We start from the raw sequence: 26,959 nt of genomic DNA, 5'->3' as shown, positions 1-26,959 counted from the left end.
TAAAATTGAACCAAACACTGAAATGTGATGGAATTGGATTCCTTTACCTCGAATTCCATTCCATTCCAACGAAGTAAACGCATAATAATGTAATACAAAAAACTTGATTTTGAATCCAAAAGAGTCGGTTTATGACTAGTTTCCAATTCATATTAGTAACCAATAATAAAACCATATAATAAAAAAATGTCTCCCATTCTAGGTATAGTTGTATTATAAATAGTGGGGTTTAACATGTTTAATGCCAACAAGAGAGCCTATGTGGCTCCAGCATAAACATTTCAATTTTTATTATTTAGTGACATTATGGCAATAAAGTATTTGAAATTTGCTTCTTCAGTAGTTATACATGTTCTAATCGGTCCAATAAAGTTCTAGAAATCAAGCTCGTCAAATTTTGTCACAATGTCCATGCCAAGGTGGCATCTAGCTTGGGTTTTTATTTAGATTATGTATCTTATTAATATTTAATTTATAATTTATAAACACATCATCACCACGCAACAAGGAAAATCAAACGTATCCATATTTTCATAGGGTTCGATTTTGTTTATATACATTTTATTACAACTTAAGCACATTAAATTCCATCAACACGCATAAAAGACATCGATAGGACTTCTTTTGTCTCTTTTAATTCTGATTCAACAAATAAGACATGATGGATGGCTGCAAGAAAAAGTTATCATCTCATTTCAACAAGGGCGACCACAAAATGAAAGAGAAAAAAAAACAAATTAAAACATTGGGTTTTTAAAGATATCCATCTAATAGGGTTTTAGTCGACCGCAAGCAAAATTACAAAACTACCCTTCCACGGGTTTAATCTTCTTAACCAAACCAAACCATGATAATCTAAAGAATTGCGACATCTAGGTAATCTCCAATCTGCAAATTAGGTTACTCGTTAGAAATTCATAATTCATTAACACTGCGTGTGTTTGTTACGTTACACTGGATTGAACAAACTTTCTAGGGTTATTTTCGATTACACAGATGAGGAGGGCATTCACGTCTTTTTGTATAGATGAGAAATCAAGAGTGAGTCCTTGTCCCATCTTTTTGAGTCGGGACAAGAATCTATACTCCCATCGACATCAGTCTGAGTCTGAGTCCAATGCACACAGTATAATGAGAAGGTGTATTTCCTTACCTCAAAGCTAAGGCTGCCGAGGGCCTTGCTGCCATCGTCTGGTCGTCTTGCATTCGGATAAGACAAGGTTTTCCCAACCTACAACAAATTTGTTTTCTTTGGTGATAAATGTCAAAAATGTAAGGTGATGTTTTTTACTATTGTAAAAAACTAAAAGGGTTACCTCTTTGACTGTAAAATGACCAGTTTTGGTAGGATATACAAAAGCAAATGACAGCATTGCATCTCTTCTTCTAGCTTCTGGTGCTACCTCCTTTACCTGAAAACCACAACAACAAAAAATCAACACAACAATTTTCAATTCCATCACATTCCATTCCATTGTATTGTATTGTATGTACCAGATCAGTTAGCTCACGAAGTGTAGCATCCATCCATGTGTATATCTGGACTTTATCTTTAGGTTCCTTACCTCTCACTGCAAAGTCTGCCTGGTTGTGATGACCACCAATCTGTTTCAATTTTCAAAATCAACAATACTTACAACTAAATGCACCAATAATTTATTTTTAGGGGATATAAAAATAATATTCCAGCATCTCAAATGGGATTCTTACCTTGGTAAAAACTCGAAGTAGCAATGGACAAGTCTGCATGTCAAAGAAAGGACTTTATCAATAAAATGTCAGTCACACAAACGGTTTATTATATTGTATAAACTATAACTATTGTTTGGCTTATGAAACATATGAGGATAAAAAACTTGGTACTAATTTACTAATTCATTTTCATAGAATTACTTTCCTAAGAGATCAGATGCTTGACTTGAATTAGTTGAATGTATGCAGCTCATGAGCTCAATTACAGATTTACAGCTTCCCTTGTTCATTAAATTGTAGATGCTTTGAGCATAAGAACAAGTTCAAGTAGAAAATCTGAGCTTATAAAATATGTTCAAACACAGTTACACAACAGGATTTAAGAGTAGCTAAGATAACTGAGAGCCAGTTATATGATCATTTCTGCAATTCAAGTCCTACCAAAGAAATACAGAACAAGTCTCAAAGTGCACATAACGACCCAATCTCCTGAAGTATTGGTGTCAAAACTGCAAAATTTCTACTCAATTGCCAATATGGTATCAAAACTGTCTCTATGAATCTGTGGTTCTTTATGAATTGACGCGCATTGATGACGATGACGATTGCTTTTTCTTACATTGTTGAGAGGCTATTATTGTTTCTCTCCATGTAGATTCAAATATTCAGACCGAAGAGTATCCCTAGTTTCACGTTCTGTTTGTGAAATATAATCACCAGAACTTAAATTTTACGTTAGCAATACATCAAGTCATTTACCAAACGTTTATCCAAGCAGACAGAAAGCATTAAAGTCCTCAGAAATATAGCATATTTCCAAACCCTAGAAAAGCTTCAGACAAACAATAGAACTTATACACGTTAACATTCACCAATTAAAACCTCACACACGCGATAAGACACAAAGGAATGTCGATATGAAGATAAGCGGAGAGAGAGAGAGAGAGAGAGAGAGAGAGAGAGCAAAACACAACCTTTTCGCGGTCGACTGGTTCAAATCGAGGTCCGGGTTTACCATGAACAGGAGGACCAGGAGGTCCTCTTGCAGACGGCGGAAATGGCCTTCCTCCTCCTCTTCTTTGCCCTTCTCCGACTCGTGCTGCCATTGATGACAATTTTACTACCTCTGCAAACTATCGTTCACCTTTTCTCTCTAGAAGCCAAAAATCAAATTTCTATTTGCACTCTTATATATATATATATATATATATATATATATATATATATATATATATATATATATATATATATATATATATATATATATATATATATATATATATACATATATATATATATATATTAAAATTGTTGAGAAAAGGAACAATTAATTTGCCACATTTTGTCCCTCTCTTGAATTACATTTCCCGTCCCTCTATATTGCTTTGTGTGTCACTTCTTTTATTCCTTCCCTATCTTCTATTCGACGCATTCTTGATTGAACAAAAACCACCTCATCTCTTTCTTATTCTCACTACTCCGTCTGATGGAGGGCTTTTCCCGGATTCGTTTCTAGCTTTCGCTCCATCTCCACCTTCTACGTTTTCTAATATGTGTCTTCAAAAAAGAGTCGATTTTCCGTCGGTGACAGCAAATCAGACCCTCTTCATTGTCAATCCCATTCTCAATCTTTCAACTTCTACCCAGATGAACGATTAAAATACAGAAAAGGTGCTATCGTAGCAGAGAAAATGGTCCTTCGTGTTCAAGAAGGCGATGTTACCGTCACCCGCTTCGTTATCACAGTTCTTGAGATTTCTCATGTGTTCTCCATATTCTACTTTTGAAGTTCTACCTACCGTCAACCAAGCCTTCGAAGGTCGATTACAAGTCGCCGCCTCCGTTTTCAGGTATTTTTTTTCTCATATTCTTCTTCAGTTTTCGTTTAGGCTTTACCCATTTTGTGTAGATCACCCCATCAAAGGTTCGTTTGTTGGTTTCCGATTTGGCTGTTGGCGATCGGTATTCAGTGGTTATCGGCTGGTTTGGAGACAATTTCTTTTGTTTCCATGTGTTGTTGCCTCCTGTGTACAGAGATGCTTACAAATATCCACCACCTCCCTTGATTTACTCTCTCACCATCGTTTACACAACCTTCATCGACAGAAAGATCGAGTGCAACAACAAATAGAAGACAACAGGATGGAGAGGAAGACCACACAGCTCCAATGGACGTGCAGGTAACCGCTTTCACTAGCATCGACAACATAATGGAAGGAAGGTATCACGAAAGTGCTCATCGCCCTTCCGCAACCTCCGTGCTCCCTTCTTGCGATCAATTTTTTTTTGAAAACTTGACGAAATCGTAATCAATTTCTTACCCCCAGGCAGAAACCCTAGAATTCCACGAATGAAAGTAGGATCGGCCTGTATTGGTCAGTTGCGGCTGAGTTGGCAAGGGTTTACCGGAGCAGTAGACATTGATTTTCATATTTTGGAAGCTATAGTTAAGTTCAAGGTAAAAATGATTTGGGGGCTTTCAATTTTTGCTACAATCTGATTTCATAAGGACCTAGCATCTAATGTGTTCGATTTTACTTGCATTTTTTGGGATTGTTATTTGTGCAGGTACTGTGAACTCAAGTTCTAGGTCAAAGGGCTTTCTTCATTACATTTTCATACTGGTTTCTATCCTCCTCAAAGTAGATAGTGCAAAGAACAATCTCAACCTCTTCGAAATTCATTAGATGTAAGTATAATTTTATTTTTTTTTGGAATCCATGTTAGAAGTTATATTGTAATTTGGTTTTGTTAAATTTGTCGATTTCATGGTGTTTGATTCTCAAATAACCTGTTTACACTTTATCTATTACAATTTTAGATTGTTAGTCTTAAAATTATTCTGAAATTTGGTTATGCTTTTGCTTATTGAAAAGATTTTATTAATGTTATTTTGCACTGATACAATGGTAAATTACTAAATTGGTGATTATAAGGGATTCGATTTGAAGTCCGATTCCGATTCCGATATTGTTTGATATAAATTTTGTGTTTGGTTAACACTTTTTATATATACAAATTTACAACTAGATCATATTGAATATTATTATATTAAAAGTAATGATATCTTTTTGTGTAGCAGACATGGGCTTGAAATCAAATATGCTTATGAACATGTTTGCGGGACTTGAAACTGGTGGCTTCACAATACAAATGGTAATTAAAATATTTACTTATTATTTACTATTAAAACCATCCTTCATATCTCACAAATTGAATTGGTAAGACTGTCATTAGAAAAATTTGAAGAAACTGATTAAGCACACCACGTGTTCGATAAAATGCATAGTTGAAATTTGGGTATTTGTAAAAAGTTTTATCTATACAATTGAATCAATGCAGCGGTCCGATTGCTAAAAAGTTCCTCCTATGTTTCTTTCATTTTCTGGTGTGATTTATTTTGAACGAAAATGTTATAAGTGTCCCGTATATGTAGTTTATGACTGCATAGAAGATCTTCTGAATGTGTATGTTTAATTTTAACAGTTTTTTATCAAAGCAAACACAACCAATCACTAAATAGTGATTTTAACAGTTTTTTTCCAAAATGCCCATGCATATTGTTTTTTTGATAAAAAAAATAACAACTGTAACAGTTTTGACCAAAATGCCACTACATACTGTTCTTTTAGTAAAAAAAACTGTGATTATAACATTTTTTGTCCAAAATGCCCTTGAATACTGTTTTTTTGATAAAAAAATTATTTTAACACTTTTGACCGAACTGCCCCTACATAGTCTTCTTTTGTTAAAAAATAGTTATTTTAAGAGTTTTTGATGGGAATGCCCTTACATACATTTACTTTTTATTAAAAAATAATGATTTTAACATTATTTGTTCAAATTGCCCCTATATAATGTTTTTTGGGTAAAAAATTAATGATTTTATACTTTTTGACCAAACTGCCCCTCCATACAGTTTTTTTGGTAAAAGTTAGTGATTTTAACAGTTTATCCATTAGTGCAAATCTAATCTTCTATATCAATTGATCAATGGACTGGTACTTTTTGTTTAGTTTAATATTATTACAAGGTTTCATGGAAGTTGTTAATCTCTTTTTGATTGGCACCTGGATACCATACATGTGACTACTAAATTAATATTATACTAGATACCATAGATGTGACTATATATAATAAAAAAATGAATGAAAGTAAGTTGCTATTTTTTTTTCTAATAAGTCATTTTAAGTTGTATAAAAAACTGTTGAAAGTTTGGTCTCTGTTGATGCCAGCATCCAATCTTATTTTTGATGGTGTTGAGAGGCGAAAGAGTAATCGAGGTTTATTTTTATTTATTTTTGGTTTTTACTTGCTTCCTCGAGATTGGGCTACTAGCCCACTATCTTGGAATTGCAATGTATCTTTTCGTCCAATAAAATCTTTTAACTTAATATTTTAATATGCGATTAATGTATATTTCAGAAGTTTTAGTTTTTCGATTTGCACTTCTTTTAAGAGGATGGAATTGAAATTAATGCTTCTGCAAGCACATCCGAATGTTGAAATAAATGAAATCTGGAACTCAAATTTGTTTGTTCAAAGGTGAGGATGATACGGAAATATATAAAACTGAATTCGCCAATTTTTATATACATTAATTAATGGTTTCTTTTATTACTTTTTTTAGTAACAACCAGGAGATGTGGTGGGGTCGCCAATACACACGACTGAGTGTGACTCTGGAATGAATGATTCCGATGTTGGTATGAAAGAATAAGCAACTGCTTCTGACGACAAAGCAGCAGATGGGATTGACCTTAAAAATGATAAAAAGACAAATTTATGAATCTGTTCCCAGTACACTTCACTGGAAGAGGAGGACTTGGAGAATGCCAAATTTATTTCCTACCTTTGACGCTGAATATGATTTAACAAAATTAGATCTAGGGAAACCAGCAGGGGAGCATGTTCTTGCTCAGCTGAAAATACATTGTTATTCAAACATTTTTTCCTCCCGAATAAACAATCAACCATGTAGTGCATGTAAACCCCCTTTGGAAATGGTTTATTCAAAATCTGACCCCTGCAACGCGGGGGCACATTTCTAGTTTGCATAATGATTTAATTTTTATAAGAAATTAAATTAATCAAATACCTAATCCCACGATATTATGTATATTGGTTTAAAAGGTCATTTATATTTTATTTGTATATGTATTTTATTAATTTATTTATTTATATCTTTGTTTTCTAAGGGTAGGAACTTAATGTTTACCGGTTAAATTGAGATTTTTACCTATTTTAATAGGTTTTTGTGCCATGTCACCTGCCTAGTAGGATACTAAGTCAACACTGAGTCCACAATAAGTTCATGTATGCAAGGTTTGTTTATTGAGTTGCATTTACTTCCCAACCACTCATTAACACTTAGCCTCCTAAGTTATATGTGGGGGTAGGACAATATAAAATGAAGACAATCACATGTAGGGATTAAACAAAAGAAACCCTAAAAGTTATTTACCTTTTTTAGCCAAACAATCTGACAAGAAACGAAAATATCGTCATGTCGGCTCCACCACCCTCCCCCGACTCAATAATTCTCGAGACTGTCTTACCTACAACGATATACACTCCATCTTCTGTGGTATGAAGAAACAATTCTTAAGTACCAAAGCGAAATGGAAAGGCTAAAGGAGCAGTTGGGACATGATTTCATCATATCTATGGTGTACCACATCAATCTCCAGCACAAGATGGATGATCACGACAAGAAATTTCAAGTTTTTGGTATGTTGGTGGGTGGTATGATGGTGGCTATGTTGGCGATGATGGTGGTTATGATTCACTTCATTTTGAAGATAGGATGATGTTTACGGGGGCGATTATGAAGCTAATATACATATAAGTATTTTTTTTAAGTGGTAGTAGTTGTGGATAAATCAGTCATGTGTTGATGACAGACATCTTTTGTGAAGGGTATGGTTCCATATTTTGTAACCCAAGTGTTAATGATAAATGAAGAAGACCTGATGAAATCAAACAATTTTGTATCTAAAAAGTATGTTGTTATTGTTTATATGTTTTGTTGAAATCAGATTAGAACTCTATTGCTTGTTTCATGTTTTGGTGTTAGTGACCCCCATGTGCCTTGCACACTGGGGGTCTTTTTGTCTTTTCCACCTACTGAAATCAATAAAAGAGTTATCTCCTTACTTCACTCTCTCACTTGCGTCTCCTTTTCCTTCATGAAGTGTCGACTGGCGGCCAACAAAATTGAGAAGATGGAATGTGGTTGTGGAAGTGTTGCAATAATACAAACAACATAGACTAGCAATAACCCCGGAAGACCGTTTTACGCATGTCCAAATAAGGTACACAATCGTTTCTCATTTTCAAATTGTAATCCTAATTTCAGTAAGATTTACTAATTGAGGCACATCATAGCAAATTTCAGTGAGACTGTTATGGTTTTATTGCTTGGGTAGATGAAGAAAAGTGCAACAGTGAAGCTTTGATGATAACTAGGCTGATTAGGTCAAACAAAAAGCTTGAATCAGAAGTTTGGAAGTTGAAGTTGTACTTAATTTGTAGTTGGCTTTTCTTTTTTGGGTTTAATTATATACAAGTTGTAATGGAAATGATGTTTAACATGAATGAATATGTAATTGTGTTGGTTCATATTAGTTAGTCATGGTTACTTTGTTTAACATTAATTTGCTTACTTTATCATCCTTATTTGATTGTCTTAAACGATCCAGTCCTGTGCAAAATGCAAGTTGAAACTCATGTAATTTTTTTTGATAAAATCTATGTTGACAAACAAAAACCAAAGGTTCACCATTGCATTACATAAAATGCATTGCTATATGTAATCATTTAAAGGATTAACAGTTAAAGGACATGTGTCCACTGAAAATACAAGGACTACATGTTTGACAAATGGTAAAATTAGGTCAACGTTCGTCGGTCAAACCACCACGAACCCACTTTGTAATAGATCTAATGTAATGTATTCGACACTTATAATACAAATAAAGTTTTTATACTTAGATATGCATACAGAATAACACTCTAGTCTTTGATGGATGTAGATTGTTGACAAGTAAACACTATGCATAATACATAAGTAATAATTAATACATTGAAAAAAAAGTTTTGTATTAACTATTTTTATGTGCAAATGATAATCTAAACGGATAGAGCGTGTAAATACGATTCCGTGAATATAAAGAATGTCCAAAACAGAGATTGTATGCAAAAATATGACCATTTTAGAGAAACAAATCAGTAATATAACTAATTTTCCCGTAAAGGAACTTTAAAGTGATTTGTATGGATAACTACACATTGAGTTGGATATTTTTAAACACGTTTTTGGAATCATGCAATAGCCTAATATTTGATTCCATTTTCGAAAGTTTCATATCATGAACTTAAACCACTTTCGCAAAAACTATTTAATCGCGATAACTGGTAAATAACTTAATTAAAACTTTGAACGCGGTTTTGACATGGTTTCGTCTTTCGTTAGAAAATTTTGTTTACATATTTGGAATTGCCATATTTAGGACATCGAAACTAGTGTTTTTCGGAAAAATTGAGAAACGTCGTTTTTCGTCAAGTTTTGGTATGCGGATCGAGAGGATGCCAAGTGCCACCATCTAAATGGTGACACTTGTCAAAAGAAGTATGGAACCAAGTGTCACAAAAGTACTAGGCTAGACCTCCCCTCTCCTCCCTATAAAGAGAGGAGGCCAGCCACCTCTCTCCAACAACATTCTCTCTCTCTCTCTCTCTCTCTCTCTCTCTCTCTCTCTCTCTCTCGCTCTCGCAATCTATCCCACTCACTCTTAACAATGAATAATATACACGTATTCTCCCCCGAAAACATTAAAGAGTTTAAAATGGGTCTTTGAACTCATTTTTGAAGCGTGCGTAGAAATCGTTGTCGAGGTCGAAAATTGGATTGCGATTTGGGACTTCACAAACGACACCTCATTTCAATGTAACGACTTGTGAGGGTTGTAGATCAGGCAAAAGGATTTGGGAAACTGTTCTTCTTCTGTCATCAGAGGTTCGCTATAAAACCATCGATGTTCGCCGGAAAACCGGTTTCTGGTGGTGGTTTCCGGTGATTTTGGGCAGTTTCGAGGCTGCTAGATTTTTGGCCGGCGGAAGGTGGCAGTGAGTGGCGGTGTAAAGAGGCGTAAGGCAGAGCAACGACGGCCGGAGGTGGCGCCGATGACCGGAATAGATGCACATTTTTAGATATTTGATGTCTAAATAAACAATAAATATAGTTTTTTTATAATTAGAATCAATAAATGTTTATTTATAGTTATATAATTATAATCGTTAAATAGTTGTTTATCGTTATATTTTGAATTAAAATGATATGTATATCTATTTTGACTTGTTCATATATTTGGTATTGTTGGTTTTACGCTGGTTAAAATCTGGATTTACTTGGATTACAGCCGTTATGTTGCCCGATTTTTGTTAGAAATATATGCATGATTAAATCTTTGGTCTAGTAACTTAAGGTTTTAGACACACACACTCACTCACTATTAGAACTGTTAAAACTCATAAAGTCTACATGAGATATGAAATTCATCAAAATAGGAATAAAAACTTAGTAAATCCCTATGCCTTATAACCATTAATCTCGTGCTAGCGATGAAGTTGTGTATAAATATATACGGGTTGACATCCCCACATTTGGTTGCTAACTACAACCCTTTGTCTGACAAGTTCTAATGGGTGACAAACTGTCCTATTGTTTTTGTTGTTTCCGACGTCGAAGAAGCATGCAAAGTATTTGTTCTAGTGCGCCCCTTCTAGCACCTAGCAGAGGTCTGAACGTCATATAGCAACGGTTGTAATTTCATGTAGCGCCAAGCACACTCTAAGACATGCATACTTGTACGATATATAAGTATCATGTTGAGTATAATTATCATAAACACTTATACCCATAGTGCATGAAGTTTTGTCAGTATATAACTTATGTTATAAGTAAACAAGTATACCCGACGTATACACTTGTACGGTAAAATTAATTATAAGTCGGATGGGTACTTATACACTATATTTTATACTTTTTGGATTAGAAAATTTACTATTTTATATAAGTGTAAAACACTTATATATTTTTTTATATATACTTTTTGGTCATAAAAAGTACCTTTTTATACTCGCTGAATTAACAGCTACATATAGTATAAACATACTTTTATTATAAAAGTAAATGATGTCAAAACTTGTGAACTTGCCAACTTTATATTAACATATCTTTATAACGCATGTATTCTCAGGAACATAAGAAGTTAGAATGTCTCACACACACACATGATGACATGATTTCTAATGAGAGATTTCGTTATCAATCACAGTTTTGCACTTTATATATGTATTGCGTATCTGTTAAGGCAAGTACTGCACTTTTTATTATTATGTAACGGTGTAGTGGACGAACGAAATGATGTAATTTCCATTCAATATTAATGTAAGTATGTATTTTTTTTATGTTATTGTTGTTGTACTGTTCAATAATGGTGATCCATGAATAAGCCAAACAACCCGATGTTTCTGTCGTCGGTCGGGGATATGACAACATGTTCCCTTATAACCTAACCATATTAACAACGACCACTTAAAGTATTGGGTAACATGTACCACTATCACATGTTGCACATCATTCAATATTTGTTAACAAACTTACCATGCATGTTCAAAACATCAAACATCCAAACCTAAAATCATAACATCATACATATCATTAAAAATATAATTGTTTCTCGTACAAACAAATTAACTTCAAAACATCAAGCATCTAAACATATTTCTAAGCATAATAAGTACATCCAATTGTTTTGCTCCACTGTTTCCTTCACCAACCTCACCCACTTCCCTATCTGTTCTTTTTCTTTTCTTAACCTTGATTTTTGTGGACATTTCCACTTGAGGACAAGTTACCTTGTTATGTCCTAGTTGTTTGCACACACTGCACGATATTTTTCCCTACCTTAGACACAATGTGTCTTGCAATCCTTTCAGATGCATTCTTTCTTTTGTTTACTGTAGGTATGCTTGAAATTCTTCTCTTACGTGTCAATACCAGAAATTAAGTATGCCTGAAGTTCTTCTGAAAAGAATGCCAACCTATCCATCACCTTTCTCTCCATAACTGTTCATCTTAATTTCTGGTTTGTTGGCAGTTGTGGGCTTCTAAGTAGTCTCTCGAGTTTTTTATAAGATTCCTTGATTTCGAAATGGTTAGAGGGAGCTTATGGAATAGGTTGGCATTCTTTTCAGAGATCCTAACCAAGATGGTTTTCGAGGACGAAATCCAGTTTAAGTGTGTGTGTGTGTGTGAGGGGGGGGTGTAACATCCTGTTTCGAGAAGTTTCTTATTTCGGGATTGTAGACAATAAATGGATTGAGTAAAGGCCTTCGGCTTCAAGGGAATAGGGTTTATACCTTATTGGATGTTTATAATGTTGGTTAAGTGATTAAAGCCTTCGAATTTTCTTTGAAGAAAAAGGGTAAAATAGGAAAAGTAATATTCCTGGCTTCTTGCATGGATTATGGTTTTAGTTCCACATGTATTAAATCTAAAGTAATTAGATAGGGTTGTGGGGCTTGTCAATAACTTTCCATTCATATAAAGATCGCTGACAACGGAGAAGAAACAAAGAAGTTATGATTGTTGAAGTTGGGATGGAATTAGGTGAAAACCCGTATTTGAAGTTGAAGTTGGGATCGATTCTTGGAGCCCTTTTGATCCATTGAAGAGTGAAAATGGTACTTAACCTAAAAACGTATTTGTGATTTTGACTAAGTCAAAGGTCAAAGCAAAATAAAACTTTCATTTAAATTAAACAAAAATAACCCTCACTTGACAAAACTTTATCAAATCAGTCCCAATCCATAAACAATGATTCCATTTATTCAAAATCAACCCCTCATTTGTTTTTTTTTTACCAAAACAGTCCTAACCAATCTAATTAAATTACCAAAAAGCCCATATACTTTAGCAAAGTTACAAATCAGTCTCCGATAGTTCAAATTTGCTACAATACAGTCCCAAAGGTGTTTCAGTGTTCAAGAAACGTAACATTTGCTGTTTCTCACGACAAACATCTCAAAGAAATCGAATTCGAACAAATGGAACTCACGCTTCAAGGGTGAGTACATACGGCCCCTTTTTAATATTTTAATTATTTCGGGGGGGGGGGGGGGGAGGGGAGGGGAGGATACACGTGCCTAAATATTTTGTTTATAAAAATCAATTTTCTTTTTATGCGAAAATCCAATAAATCTAGTTTATAAAAATATTAGTATTTAACAGTTTACCATATTGTTATGAATAAACTAGTATAAATTTTTCGTATACGTATTAGGGTTATTTTATCGTGAAATAACCATTTCACACTACAAATACTACACGATACAAAATTATATGATTTCCATGCGACATTTCATATTATAACAAGCACGTTATGAAACCATGTAGTATTTCAAGGATTCAAACTATTATTATGCATGTTCATTTATATGTTTAAGTACACAACGTTTATACATATACATATGTTCATTAATTTGAAACATTCATTTTTATAAAAATGAGCACATTACACTTTTACACACATGTCAAACATACTCGACTTTTATAAACCTTATATAACCGTATTCATTATGCCTAGAACTTACCCACAAGTAAGTTAGGGCTGAGAGTTATTCACAAGCTTTTTAGTTAAGGGCTTTTTGGTGAGACGTTACGTTATTCATTAACTGAGTTTAAACACTTAGCATACCCACACTACTGTAACTGTTAATCTTCGGAGCGAGATACATATGTATAGATCTATACGAGGTTGACATCCCCACCTGCGGTTGTTAGCTACAACCCTCGACCGATCAATCGAAGCGGGTGATAAGTGTATACAATTTTTACTACAACATCCAATGAAGCGTTGTAGGGGGGGTACACTCAAGTCATATAGCTTGGTTATAGGACTCACTATAAACATTAACTAGAATATATATATATATATATATATATATATATATATATATATATATATATATCTTTCTCACTACAACAATGGGCTTGGTTGCTTTCAAAACTATTTTAAGTATGTAATTACTTATGTAACAGTACAATTTGGTTTTCAAAGATTATTTACAAACACGGTTTTAAAGTGTGGATTTATTTATACAAAGATACATGTTGGCTTTTAAATACTCATTGCAAACACTGTTTCAACTATTGTTATTCATACAAAGATAATACTTTTTAGACTTATTAAAAGTATTACTGCTTTTAGCAGAAAACCTGTAACACTCACCAACCTTGTGTTGACCCTCAAAACTACATGTATTCTTAGGAAATTACTAAACAGACATTCAAGATGGATTTGATTATAGGTGACCTAGTTTACTTCTTGTTGTATTATATGCCTATCTGTTAAGGCAATTCATGTATTATTATTATTTGTAAAAACCTTGTATTCAAACATCTAGATGGAACATGAATGCTATATTGTTTATTGTTGTACTTGTGCTATATATTCAGTTTACCTGTGATCCATGAACTTAGTCGCACAGCCCGGCTTGTTCCGTTGTCTCGGCCGGGGGTTTGACATTAAGACCTTAGAATGAGGTTTTGCCAGCTGCAGCGTAACTCGGGGGTACCTAAGGGTACGTTGCACTTACGCGTCTGAGGTCCCGACTAGGCGAGGGTCGTGAGTACGTCGAGTGTACTGATTGGTACGTTGAGCGTACTCTCCAGAGTGGACTTTGGGCTTTATTTCAGGCCATTTGTGGGACTTAGGAACTTTGGGCCCTTGTTGGGCCATAAGCTTTTCTGTGATGGGCATTTGGGCTTGGGCCCATTTTGGACATAAATTATCTTTTGGGCTTCGTGGCTTGTATCATTTTGGCCTTGAGGGGTTAGGCCCAATAAGGCAAGGAATAAGTAACTTTTTCCCTTAAGGCCATGATTAAGGTTTTGGACTCACATGTTGGATTATTGACCTAATTTCTAATTAGGGTTTCTTTACTTGTGATTTAATGGGGATTTTCCAGTTCAACAGCCCGATCATTAGTGTGACTGTCAACAGATTGAGGTGAGTTTGCTCACTATACTGTAGGTCACTAGGATATGTTATGTGCTTGTAGTCTTTGTGACTCCGGTTGTATGTGTTATATGCTTGTGTGCATGTTTGCTATATGTATGTGGGGTGAAATAGACCCGGTACAGCCTTGTGTTGACATATGAGTTGAAATAGACACGGGGGTGAAATAGACCCGGTACGGCTTGGGCCGACGCATGAGTTGAAATAGAATGGGGGGGGGTGAAATAGACCCGACATAGCCTTGAGCTGGTAGATATGTGTTGTATGCGGTATTTTGGGGAACTCACTAAGCTTCATGTAGCGCTCGCTCCAGGTATTATTCATTTTTGGTCCCTTATATATTAGGTTATTGCTTTTTGGCCTTGTTTTGCAAGTTTGAAGGGGAGAAGGGACCCTTTCTGCCAAATTCGGACTTTTGGAGGCGGAGCTCGAACGCGGGGCGTTCCCGTGGGTAACGCAGGGCGTTTACGCGTGGTCAAACCCTAATTTTGAGGGTTTGAGATGTATATAAACACCTTAAGTCCCAGGAGGTGGCCTCATTTCCAGCCTCCATAGCTCCCAAAACCCTAATATCGAAACCCTAGAGCCTCCAAGAGTGTTGTGAGATCATTATGTGTTTTTGGTGTGTGTTTGAAGCTCATTCAAGGAAGAGAAGCTTGGTACAAGGTGGTGGTTCAAGTAGGAGCTTATAGATCTTGGTTCTCTTCTCCATTTCCAGCCCATTTGAGGTATAAAGCTCTAACCTTGCTCATTAGAAGCTTAGATCTAAGTCTTAATGGATTTTAGTCCCTTTTTGGTCCCATAGTTGAGGTCTAGTAGTTTGTGATCGTTCCAGAAGCTTTGAGTTGCTCCTCTTTGTGTTTCCGAGGTTCTAGATTCATGAAGTTTGCGTCTTTAGAGTTGTATAAGCCCCATGCATGAGATTTACCCCTTTTTGTGGAAGTTAAATGTTATATCTTGAAGTTTGGGCCTTTTGGGTCATGCAAAGTCACCAAGTCAGTGACTTTATGGTCCTACATGTTCTTTAGGACTTGGATCTATGTTTTGGTCGTGTGGATTTAAGCATTAAGTGCTTAATAATCATTTTTGGGAGTCAGCATGCGAACGCCCAGCGTTGGGTCGAGGAACGTCCGACGTTCTGGCTAAGGTTCGCGATTTGTTGGCTGGTGACGAACGCCCATCGTTCCATAAGGGAACACCCAACGTTCGGTCTATCAGTGGGCTTTTTCCATGGGCCATCTTTTGGACTCTTGAACTTTGAACTTGGTTTGGGTGTTATTCGTTGGGCTTAGGTTGGGACCGAAGGTTTCCCTTGTAGTGTTGGACTTCTTGTTTGGGCTTGCCCTGTTAGGCCTAGGACTGTATTTTAGGCCTTAGTGGGCCTAATGGGCTTGGGCTATTCGTAGTTCTGGTTAGTTGGGCCATTTGTGGGCCTAGTGTTTGATTCTAACCATAGTTATTTACTGAGTTTAGCTTTGGGGTTTGGCTCAGTGTTAGGAGCCGATTCGCAGCAGCCGCAACATTCGTAGGATTTGGTTATCTTTGAGGTGAGTCTTCTCATCATACACATGGGTCGAAGGCACCAATGTCGACCCATTATTTGATATATATATATATATATATATATATATATATATATATATATAGTAATTAGTTAATATGTAATTGTATGCTTTGTGGTATGGATTGTTTTATGTGAAGACCATGGGGGAGCCCATGACACCTGGATAGCAGACCACAAGGGGGGGGAGCCCATGGCATTCCAGTTAAAGGCCATGGGGGGCCCATGTCACTTGGTATTCAGACCATGGGGGGAGCCCATGACATTACAAGTAAAGACCATAGAGGGAGTCCATGGCAATTCATGTATGCCTTTCTATTTCATGGTTTTATGTGACTGTATGTGTTATCTATTTTGGGAAACTCACTAGGCGTTTGCTTATAGTTTGTTGGGTGTTTCAGGTACTTCTGGCTCTAAGGGCAAGGGTCCGGCTTGATGGCGCAACGTGCACTCTCCAGTATTCCGCTCTAGTTGTTTTGGATACTCTGATCTTTTGAACAATGTATTATGTAATGGAATTTGTGGGAAACAAATATGGATATTATTTCTAGTTCATAAATGAAAATTTTTACCTAAATTTTTTGGCTGTTACAATTTGGTATCAGAGCCTTGGTTTGAGGGATTCGGGCACACTCTTGGGTGTGTCAGGACTCAAACTAAGGAAATGGTAAACCCTTTTTCAAAAAGAAACAAAAAGTTAAAAAATTTCTTGAAAATGGTTTTTGTAAGAAAAAGGGGAGAGTGAAATGCGCATAATCGGCCGAGCTCAAGTAAGTGGTTTCAATGTACTAGCCATGCTATGGTTATATTTGGAAATTTATGTTGAATTGATTAGTTGCTATGTGTATGCTTTCAAAGTTTTATATGTATAGGGTTGAATAGCCCTAGAATGATGAATTCGGCCTTATTCCCGTTCCTTGTTTGGTTGTAGTTTAGGGTAGAAGCTTATTTGACAGTCCATGTGATTCTATTTGTGTATAACTTGCATGCATAGGGCAACCTGCTATGATTGGCTTAAGTTTCTGGTTCAGTAGGGATTGAGAAATCCTAGAATAGTCTAGGATCTGAATTGGTGTTGTTTTTTGTGGGTCATGATTTGTGGTTGGGTGAATTAGAGGTATCAGGTTTGGCCTTGGGGAAGTTACAGGTAGGTGTGGAAGGTAGTATTGGGCCCGTACTAATGAAAGCACAAGACCTGCACCCGAATCAATGTCAGACCTGGAAGCTCTAATGTAACATTCGGAAAATTCTTGAAAACTTTAAACTTTTAAAATAAACCACAAACCATCATTGTTTACAAATTGTTTTCAAAATAAGTTTCACATTAGTGAAATCCCAAAATCTTAAAAACAAAATATGAGGAGGTGCACGATCACGCCTTCGCCTTCCTGCGATCCTCTGAGGTACCTGAAACATAATCCAAACTGTAAGCCCAAAGCTTAGTGAGTTCCCCCAAAATACTGATACATAACAAATAGCATAAAATATAATAACAACATGCATTGGGTCCACAGCTTAACAGACTGGATTACCACTGAGCCCACAACATAAGTTTGGCTTGCCCTCGGCCCACAACTTATGTATGGCTTGCTCCCCGGCCTGATCAGTCCTTGGACTGAATACCGCTAAGCCCTAAGTACGAGTCTGTCATGCCCTTCCCGACCTTCAGCTCGTATCTGGAATGCTCATGAGTCCTCAGTATGAGTCTGGCATGCCCTCCCTGGCCCTCAGCTCATATCTGGCATACTCCAGGGTTTGTTGGTTACAGCACAGAGCAGTACAACCTCAACCCAACCCACACAATATGTCAACATATAATAGATAATTTCATATACAAATAAACAGATAGTTTTGTCATTCAATGTCACACCCCCAAACCAAGGATGGCGGAAACGTCCGGGGGTGGAGGACTTCATGTATAGTATCACAACAACGAGTATAATAGTGCTCAAAGTAAATACAACCATCATAAATATAATTGAAAAGGTCACACCATAGTATATGTTTACATGTTTCAAAATCAATTACATTATGATGACAAAATGAACTATTTGACGATTTAACGTCCCATCCTCAAAATGCTGTTGATTTCCTGTTTCACTGATTTCCTGAGAATACAAGTAGTTTTGAAAAGTGTCAACAATTAAGTTGGTGAGTTCATAAGAGTTTTATTTGAGAAATAAGCCATTTTCCTTGTAAAAGTGATAGAGTATGATTCCAGAAAATCCAATATTTTCTTTACTAAGTATGAAATGAAAGCTCCTATGTTATGCAATAATGTACCCTAGAAATACTCGTAGAATCCTTCCATAATCACCCAGTGCATATAAGTTATATAAAATTTAATTTAAATAAACCGTTGAATATAATAGGTCTGCCCTAGGTCCACAACCAAACAAGGAATAGGAAGTAAGGCGGGCCCACCAATTCTAAGTCGATTACAACTCAATTTTATATAACTCTAACATGTACACTTAGCAATTATATCTGAAAACTAACAATTCTAGATGATATGTAGTTTTAATACCATAAAACCATTTTGTGAAAACCCGGTACTTTGTAATGTACCCCTTTTTGTATAAACCCGGTACTTTGTAATGTACCTCTTTTTGTATAAACCCGGTACTTTGTAATGTACCCCTTTTTGTATAAACCCGGTACTTTGTATTCGTACCCCATTTATATGAAAACCCGGTACTTTGTAATGTACCCCTTTTTGTATAAACCCGGTACTTTGTAATGTACCCCTTTTTGTATAAATCCGGTACTTTGTAATGTACCCCTTTTTGTATAAACCCGGTACTTTGTGATGTACCCCTTTTTGTATAAACCCGGTACTTTGTAATGTACCCCTTTTTGTATAAACCTGATACTTTGTATTCGTACCCCATTTCTATGAAAACCTTTTGTAATGATTTCGTAATGTAAATGAAACATAAACTATACCTATTATAGTTTATCATAATGTTTGTAATGTATATGCAACCTAACTATACCTATTATAGTTTAGCATATTTGTTTGTGGTGTATAATAGACTTAACTATACTTATTATAGTTTATTATAATTATTTGTAGTGGTAGTAACCATTTGTATATGATTAATACCTTTAAACTAAGGTAAATAATATGTACTATCAGCAACATGTATTCAAATAATACTACACACCTTGCTCAGCAAGTTACAAGGTGTAAATAGGATTGTTAACTATTTTATAGTTTTTAACTTTTCTGTTACTTCTATTGGAAAATTTATAGAAAAATCGTCGGAGGTCGAAATTTAGATCCGTAAACTCTGAGAGTTCATAAAATGTGTCTATTTTATTCATAAAATTTATCATGATTTTTGGTGACCTTTAACTTGTGCAAAAATGTCCAACTTCACAGACTGGTCCGAAGAGGTTTCTGAAATGATAGGTTGTTTTGTAAAAATCACCATAAATTGTAGAAAAAACGTATGGAGTTGTGCAAGTAGTCATTTTAAAGGTAGAAATGTGAAATATGTGCACCTTGTACAGTTTTGAAAACTAAAAAGTTTAAGATGTTCAAAACAGTCCGTGAATGGAACTAAACTTTCTTGATGAAAGCTGGAGTTTGAGTTAAGTTATATTATGATGTTTTAACTTGTATCCCCCCCCCCCCCCCGCATAAAACAGAAAGAAAACATAAAAATACAGGGGTATGAACTCACCTTGTTTGGTTTCAGAAGATGGATGATGAAGAAAGGAAGTGTTCAACTCAAGAACACTTTAGAAGATGCTTGAAGATTCGAAGATCCAACACAAATATGACGATGTTTGTGTAAGATATCCATGATTTAAGTAGAAAGAAGGAGAAATAATCATGTGAGGAGTGATATTACTTACTAGGAGTAGATGAAGAACTTTGTGATCAGCCTTGAAATTTCGAGATTAGAGAGGGATAGCGAGAGAGAATGAGTTTTTGCTTCTTGGAGGAGTGTGAGTGAAATGGGAGGAGAGATAAGGATTTTTCTATCCTTAAGAGGGTTCGGCTCCTTAAGAGGGTTCGGCTCCTTAAGACTGTTTTTCGCATAAACTTCCGTTTTCGAGCAGTTTTCGACTAAATTAAGGGTCAGGATGCCCCGAATGATTATAAGAAGTTGAGAGAGATTTTGAGAGAGATTTGGGAGAGATTTCACATACTTGGAGAGATTTCTCATACTTAGAGAGATTTAGGAGAGATTTCACATACTTGGAGAGATTTCTCATACTTAGAGAGATCTGGGAGAGATTTCTCATGCTTAGAGAGATTTGGGAGAGATTTCATATACTTGGAGAGATTTCTCATACTTAGAGAGTTTTGGGAGAGATTTCTCATACTTAGAGAGATTTGGGAGAGATTTCACATACTTCGAGAGATTTCTCATACTTAGAGAGATTTGGGAGAGATTTCACATACTTGGAGAGATTTGGGAGAGATAGAGAGAGATAGAGCGAGAGAGGTTTGAGAGAGACTTCGTTTGTGACCTTTTTAGGTGTTTGGCTTCGTAACGCAAGATTTGTACATCCCGTTAAGTCTCGTTATGAATGTTGTACGCCCCCGCGGGGTATGGAATAATGTTTTATCGAGTAGTTTCATCACTTGCCCTGATTAGGGTCTAGAATTTCCGAACACGTGAAAACTCTAAGTGATACTTTGTATTAAGATTGCGAGTTGTACAATAAGAAACATAATGGAAACCCTAATATACAAGGGTTAGATGAGTTGACCGGTTTGACTCGTTGACTTTAGTTGACTTTGACTTGACCAAAAATTGACGGTTGTCACATGCAATTCTACATCATACTCAACATATCAACAATATCAGGTTATCAAACCAATGGGTCGGCCTTGGTGCCTTTAACCCGAAAGTATAATGCGGAAGACTCACCTCACAAGTAGCTGAACTGATAAGATCTAACTCTGAATCTCAGCTCCCGACTCAAATGCTTACAACCACCATGTGGCCAATTCCATCAAAATCTCGAAATACCTGCCCTCAAAAGTCCAAATTAGTCAACCATGGTCAAAGTCAAAGTCAACGATCAAGGTCAATAGTCCATATTGACCAAACTCGTCGAGCACACCTCTTGAACTCGTCGATTTCTACAGTACTTAGAAAGTCGGGGAAAACCCCAGTCAACTTGTCGAGTTGTCTGGACAACTCGCCGAGTTTTTCCGAACTTAACACATACAACTGATTCTTCGATTTCAGAGACTCTAAGGCTCAGATCTAAACTCCAAATGTATCTAAAAGGATAAAGTTTCCAACTTTATCCTTTGGGACTACTCCAAAAGCTCAAAAGCCCTTCCACAAGGCTTGAAAACTCAAAGGCTTAACCATTAAGCACACAGTCCATGAGATTTGGAACCCAACCTTTCAAGAAGAGATTCTAGCCTCAAAAACACCCCAAAGGTTGGTGCTTTATAGACATGCATGTCAAATGCATGTCTTGAACCCAAAATAGGTCAAAAAGGAAAATATGACCTAAACTCCATGCATTGCATCAAGGCTTGCCAAAAGACCAAATCTAACCCACTATAATACCATGTTGACCTAGAGATTCATAAAGTTGCAAACTCTATGAAGTCCATCCATTGCAACACCTAAGAATAAGGAGGAAAAGGGACCGAACTCAAGATCTAGCTACATAGATAGATAAAAATCGGATCTTGAATACTTACAATGGTCCGAAGAGTGCCAAACTGCAGATGTGAGCTTAACTTGCTAGATCCTTGCCTCCTTCTTTCAATCTTCTCCCTCTTTACTCCAAAAATCCACACACTAACTCACACAAGGAGGTGGAATGAAGATTAGGGTTCACAAAGCCGATAATAGGGTTTGGAGGCTGATAAAAGATCATCCTCAAAGACTTAAGGAGGTTAAATAGGGTGCAAACCCTAAAATTTAGGGTTTCATAATCAGCCGCCAACTCGTCGAGTTGGTCCAAAAAGATGCGTGGCCCAAAGCCGTTCAACACGTCGAGTTGAGGCCATCAACTCGACGAGTTCCAAGGGAAACTTGCCTTTTGAATAAAAAATCTCATACCTGGAAATCGGGATGTAACAGCTAAGGAGTCCGGTGAGGAGGAATCCCCTTCGAATTCCTTATCATTTTGTCATGTGGTATTTTATTTCAGTTGAGGATGGTGATGATCACGTGAGGTTCGGGTTCAGGCTTTGGTGCAGAGCCTATTGATGAGAGGTTGCGCGATCTTATCGAGGCTGAGGTTACTCGTGACATACTTGACGCTACCCAAATGATCTTTGGTACCGTCAAGGAGGGCATCATGGAGATCATGGAGGAACGGCTCAGGTTTTTCCGAGCCGAGATTGATGCAGGCCAGATTAGAGCCCGAGCTTCCTCGTTCCGGGAGTTTAAGGCGCGTGGTGCGCCTGAGTTCTTTGGGGTCAGGGACCCCATCACTAGTCGAAGCTGGGTGGCAGACATGGAGAATGCCCAACGTACGAGCTTTTTCCCTGAGGCAGAAAAGGTGGGGTTCGCATCTTGTATGTTGAGGGACCGAGCACGAGACTGGTGGGAGGAGGTTACCCGCGAGGTTGGATCAGCGGGTGTGGCTGAGATGACTTGGGGGGAGTTTGTGAGGTGGTTTGATCAGGATTTTGCATCGTCCATTGAGGTGCAGTGTTTGGTGAGAGAGTTCCAGGATTTGCAATAGACTACAAAGATTGTGGCGGAGATCACCGATGGCCGCCCGGTCAAGGCGGAGGCTCCTGCGGTGAAGAGCCGTACATTTCAGCTTACCACGGAGGAGGCTCGAGCAATGACGAACGTCGTGACTGGTATGTGATCTATTTCTGTATTATTTATTTTATTATTATGCTTATGTTATTATGATTTTTTATAGGGACCTTTTTGGTCAATGGATTGTAGGCTTATGTTCTTTTTGATTCAGGAGCTACCTGATCATTTGTATCCTTTTCACTCAGCAAGAAGTTTTGAGATGCTCCGGGGACTTTGGATTCCCCAATCGAGGTGGAGATTACAGATGACTGCACTGTGAGTGTTGCGAGGGTTTTTCGGAGGAGTGTTTTGAATATGTTCGGGAGAGGTTTCTTATTGATCTATTTCCGATCCCTTTGAGAGGATTGAAGGTGATCATCGGGATGGATTGGTTGGGGCCAAGATAGATTGCGAGCATCAGCTGGTGAGGGTTCGAACCCCAAGTGGGGGAGAACTGGTTATCCATGGGGAGAGAGCCTCGCACAGGCCAACTCTCTATTCGGTTGCGAGGGCTAGGAGACTCCTTAAGCAGGGTTGTTCGGGATTCTTGGCTTATGTCTTGGATATGAGGGTGGAGGCCACGTCAGAGATGAGCAGGGTACCTATTGTGCGAGATTTTCCGGATGTATTGCCAGAGGATTTGCCTGGGGTGCCTCCCGAGAGGCAAGTAGAGTTTCGTATTGATTTGGTGCCTGGTGCGGCTCCGATAGCCAAGGCGCCGTATCGTCTAGCTTCGCCTGAGATGCAGGAGTTGTCTATGCAGCTTCAGGAGCTGCTAGACCGGGGATTCATTCGTCCGAGCACTTCCCCGTGGGGAGAACCGATCATGTTCGTGAAAAAGAAGGATGGGTCACACATGATGTGTATTGATTATCAGGAGCTAAACAAGCTAACGGTGAAGAACCATTATCCGCTCCCAAGGATTGATGATTTATTTGATCAGCTTCAGGGTGCATATTGGTTTTCCAAGATTGATCTTCGGTCAGGGTATCATCAGATGAGGATCAGGGATGAAGACATACCGAAGACGGTGTTCAGAACTCGTTATGGTCATTACGAGTTTGTGGTGATGCGATTTGGGCTCCCCAATACTCCAACAGTCTTCATGGATCTCATGAACCGGCTTTGCAGACCGATGCTGGATCGGTCTGTGATTGTTTTCATTGATGATATTTTGGTCTATTCTAAGACCAAGGAGCAGCAAGAGCAACATTTGAGGGAGGTGAGGGAGACCTTGAAGAGGGTGATGCTTTATGCCAAATTCTCCAAATGCGAGTTTTGGTTGCGTGAGGTGCACTTTTTGGGGCACATCATCAACCAAGAGGGTATTTTGGTAGATCCAGCCAAGATTGAGACGGTAATGCGTTGAGAGGTTCCAAAGAACACATATGAGATTCGGAGTTTCTTGGGGTTAGCAGGGTACTATCGAAGATTCATCCAGGATTTCTCCAAGATTGTCGTACCTTTGACCCATTTGACCAATAAAAGTGTGACCATTCGGTGGGGTCCAGAGCAGCAATCGGCTTTCAAGACCTTGAGGTAGAAATTATGTGAGGCCCCGATGCGAGCGCTACCCGAGGGATTGGATGATTTTGTAGTGTATTGTGACGCTTCTCTTTCGGGTTTAGGAGTTGTTCTGATGCAGAGGGGGCATGTGATTGCTTATGCCTCGAGGCAGCTGAAGCCTCATGAGGCTAATTACCACACTCATGATTTGGAATTAGGGGCGGTGGTTTTTTCCCTCAAGATTTGGAGGCATTATTTATATGGGGTCTGATGCACCATTTTCACCGATCACAAGAGTTTGAAATAATTTATGGATCAGCAGAATCTGAATATGAGACAGAGGAGATAGTTAGATGTGGTAAAAGATTATGACTGTGAGATTTTGTATCATCCCGGGAAGGCCAATGTAGTGGCCGATGTTTTGGTCCGTAAGGCGGCGAGTGCTCCGATCTGAGATGTCTGCTTGAGGATGACAATGATTTCACCTTTATTGGATATGATCAAGGAGGTACAGATGGAGGGAATGAAAAAGGAGAACTGGAAGATTGAGCGGATCCGGGGGCAGATTCCATTGTTTGTTCGAGACAGCCGGGGGTTATTGAGTCAGTGTGACAGAATTTGGGTTCCAACATTTGAGGGAGTGAGGCAAAGGATCTTGGAGGAGGCGTACAAGTCCAAGTTTTCTATTCATCCAGGGGCCACAAAAATGTATCGAGACCTGAGATTGAGCTATTGGTGGCCCTGCATGAAGCGGGAAGTTGCATGGTTTGTTGAGCGGTGTTGAATCTGCAGGAAGGTCAAAGCCGAGCATTAAAGACCTCACGACAAGGTTCAGCCGCTACCCATCCCCATATGGAAATGGGAGGAGATCACCATGGATTTCATCACGAGTTACCGAGGACTGTGAACGGAGTGGATTCGATATGGGTCATCGTGGATCGGTTGATCAAGAGCGCACACTTCATACCAATTTAGGAGAGTATCTCTGCGGAGAAGTTGGCCGATGTTTACCTCCGGGAGGTTGTGGCATGGCATGGAGTGCCGGTTTCGGTAGTTTTTGATAGAGACGTTCGGTTCACTTCTAGGTTTTGGAAGCGGTTCCACGCGGAGTTGGGTACTCGTCTACACTTTAGCACGACTTTCCACCCGCAGACTGATGAGAAGAGTGAGCGGACTATCCAGACATTGGAGGATATGCTTCGTGCATGTGTTTTAGATTTCTATGGGAGTTGGGATACGTATCTCCCTTTGGCGGAGTTTTCGTATAACAATAACTATCACGCCAGTATTGGTCAACCTCCTTTTGAGGTGCTCTATGGGAGGAAATGTCGTACCCCGATATGTTGGGGCGAGGTCGGTCATCATGTCATGGGGAGTACCGAGGTGGTACTCAAGACGACCGAGTTGATTCAGCAGGTTTGCGACAGGCTTCAGACAGCACAGAGCAGACAAAAGAGATATGTCGATAGACGCAGGTCGGACTTGGAGTTTCAGATCGGGGACATCGTGCTTCTGAAGGTGTCACCTTGGAAAGGTGTTATCCGGTTCAGGAAGCGGGGAAAGTTAGGCCCCATATATATTGGTCCTTTCTGAATTATCGCCCGGGTGGGTAAGGTTGTGTATTAGCTGGATCTGCCAGAGAAGCTTGGTCAGATTCATAGTACATTACTGTTGGATTAATGTCTAAGTCCATAACTATAATTGGTAAGACTTGACCCGACCCGACATGGTCCATTTGGGTTGCATGGCATCATGCATTTGGATAGACTATAATGAGAGAAATAACACTTAAGGTTGGTTAATATATTATAAGTTCTAATATATTAATAAGGTTATTTAATTAGTATTGATCAAGAATTAATTTGGAATTAATTAAGTGATCAAAAGGAGACTAATTAAATATATGGGTTGATTGTGTAAATCATTCATTCTTATATATGTGGGCTTGTGATCCAAGATTCCTTATGTTGGACTAAGTCCATGGGGTGACCCATGGATACTCCATGGAGGTTAAAATCCATGGAGCATAAGGAATGGGTAAAGTTATGAGTTACATGGTGTAACCCTAATAGCCACCATATAAAAGAATCCCATGGCTCAAGAAATCGTGCACTAATGTGTGAATATGAGGGCTAGACGATTTCAAGGAGTGTTCCATTTCTCTCAAGTCATTCCATGTGCATTTGGTGTTGTGTGAACCATTTGAGGTGTCACACTTGGGGCACTAGGCACTCAAGCTTCATGGAGACAAGCTACATCAAACAAAGGTATGTATTCTATCCATTTGATTACCCAAGTATCAAGTATTGTATGCTAGATAGGGTAATACCTTGGAAAGTTCATAATTGCATGTATAATAGAGAAAACATAGA

At 37.8% G+C, this 26,959-nt stretch overlaps 1 protein-coding gene and 1 long non-coding RNA gene across 4 annotated transcripts; one reads left to right on the top strand and one right to left on the bottom strand.

Moving 5' to 3' along the window:
* Nucleotides 1–666: 666 nt before the first annotated feature.
* Nucleotides 667–2,869, bottom strand: LOC145123409 (histone deacetylase complex subunit SAP18-like). The gene is made up of 6 exons (XM_079058622.1): nt 2,667–2,869; nt 1,711–1,743; nt 1,495–1,605; nt 1,317–1,412; nt 1,154–1,231; nt 667–888 (listed from the first exon to the last, which is right to left on the bottom strand). The coding sequence occupies exons 1-6, from the start codon at nt 2,796–2,798 to the stop codon at nt 856–858; spliced, it is 483 nt and encodes a 160-aa protein (XP_078914748.1). The 5' UTR covers nt 2,799–2,869; the 3' UTR covers nt 667–855.
* An 848-nt stretch (nt 2,870–3,717) lies between these two features.
* On the top strand, nt 3,718–6,703 carry LOC145125910 (uncharacterized). 3 transcript variants are annotated; one of them, XR_013716217.1, is made up of 5 exons: nt 3,718–3,872; nt 4,024–4,150; nt 4,261–4,381; nt 4,775–4,848; nt 6,323–6,703. It is a non-coding gene; the product is annotated as an uncharacterized LOC145125910 (long non-coding RNA). The 3 variants fall into 3 exon arrangements; XR_013716215.1 differs by having other exon boundaries at nt 4,020–4,150; XR_013716216.1 differs by having other exon boundaries at nt 3,718–3,913; nt 4,020–4,150.
* The last annotated feature ends 20,256 nt before the right edge of the window (nt 6,704–26,959 follow it).

The sequence above is a fragment of the Lactuca virosa genome, chromosome 7 (genome assembly GCF_052849685.1).
Source record: "Lactuca virosa cultivar CGN04683 chromosome 7, Lactuca_virosa_CGN04683_v6, whole genome shotgun sequence".
Lineage (NCBI taxonomy): Eukaryota > Viridiplantae > Streptophyta > Magnoliopsida > Asterales > Asteraceae > Lactuca > Lactuca virosa.
Note: the sequence above shows the minus strand (reverse complement) of the source record. Positions and strands in the feature narration are given on the sequence as shown.

What these genes read in the sequence shown, in the direction of transcription:
- LOC145123409 (XM_079058622.1), bottom strand. Translation starts at nt 2,798, where the DNA reads ATGGCAGCACGAGTCGGAGAAGGGCAAAGAAGAGGAGGAGGAAGGCCA. An exon ending in TTCGTGAGCTAACTGATCTG is followed by an intron (nt 1,413 to 1,494) that starts GTACATACAATA and finishes TGTGGTTTTCAG; the next exon opens with GTAAAGGAGGTAGCACCAGA. An exon ending in GTCATTTTACAGTCAAAGAG is followed by an intron (nt 1,232 to 1,316) that starts GTAACCCTTTTA and finishes AATTTGTTGTAG; the next exon opens with GTTGGGAAAACCTTGTCTTA.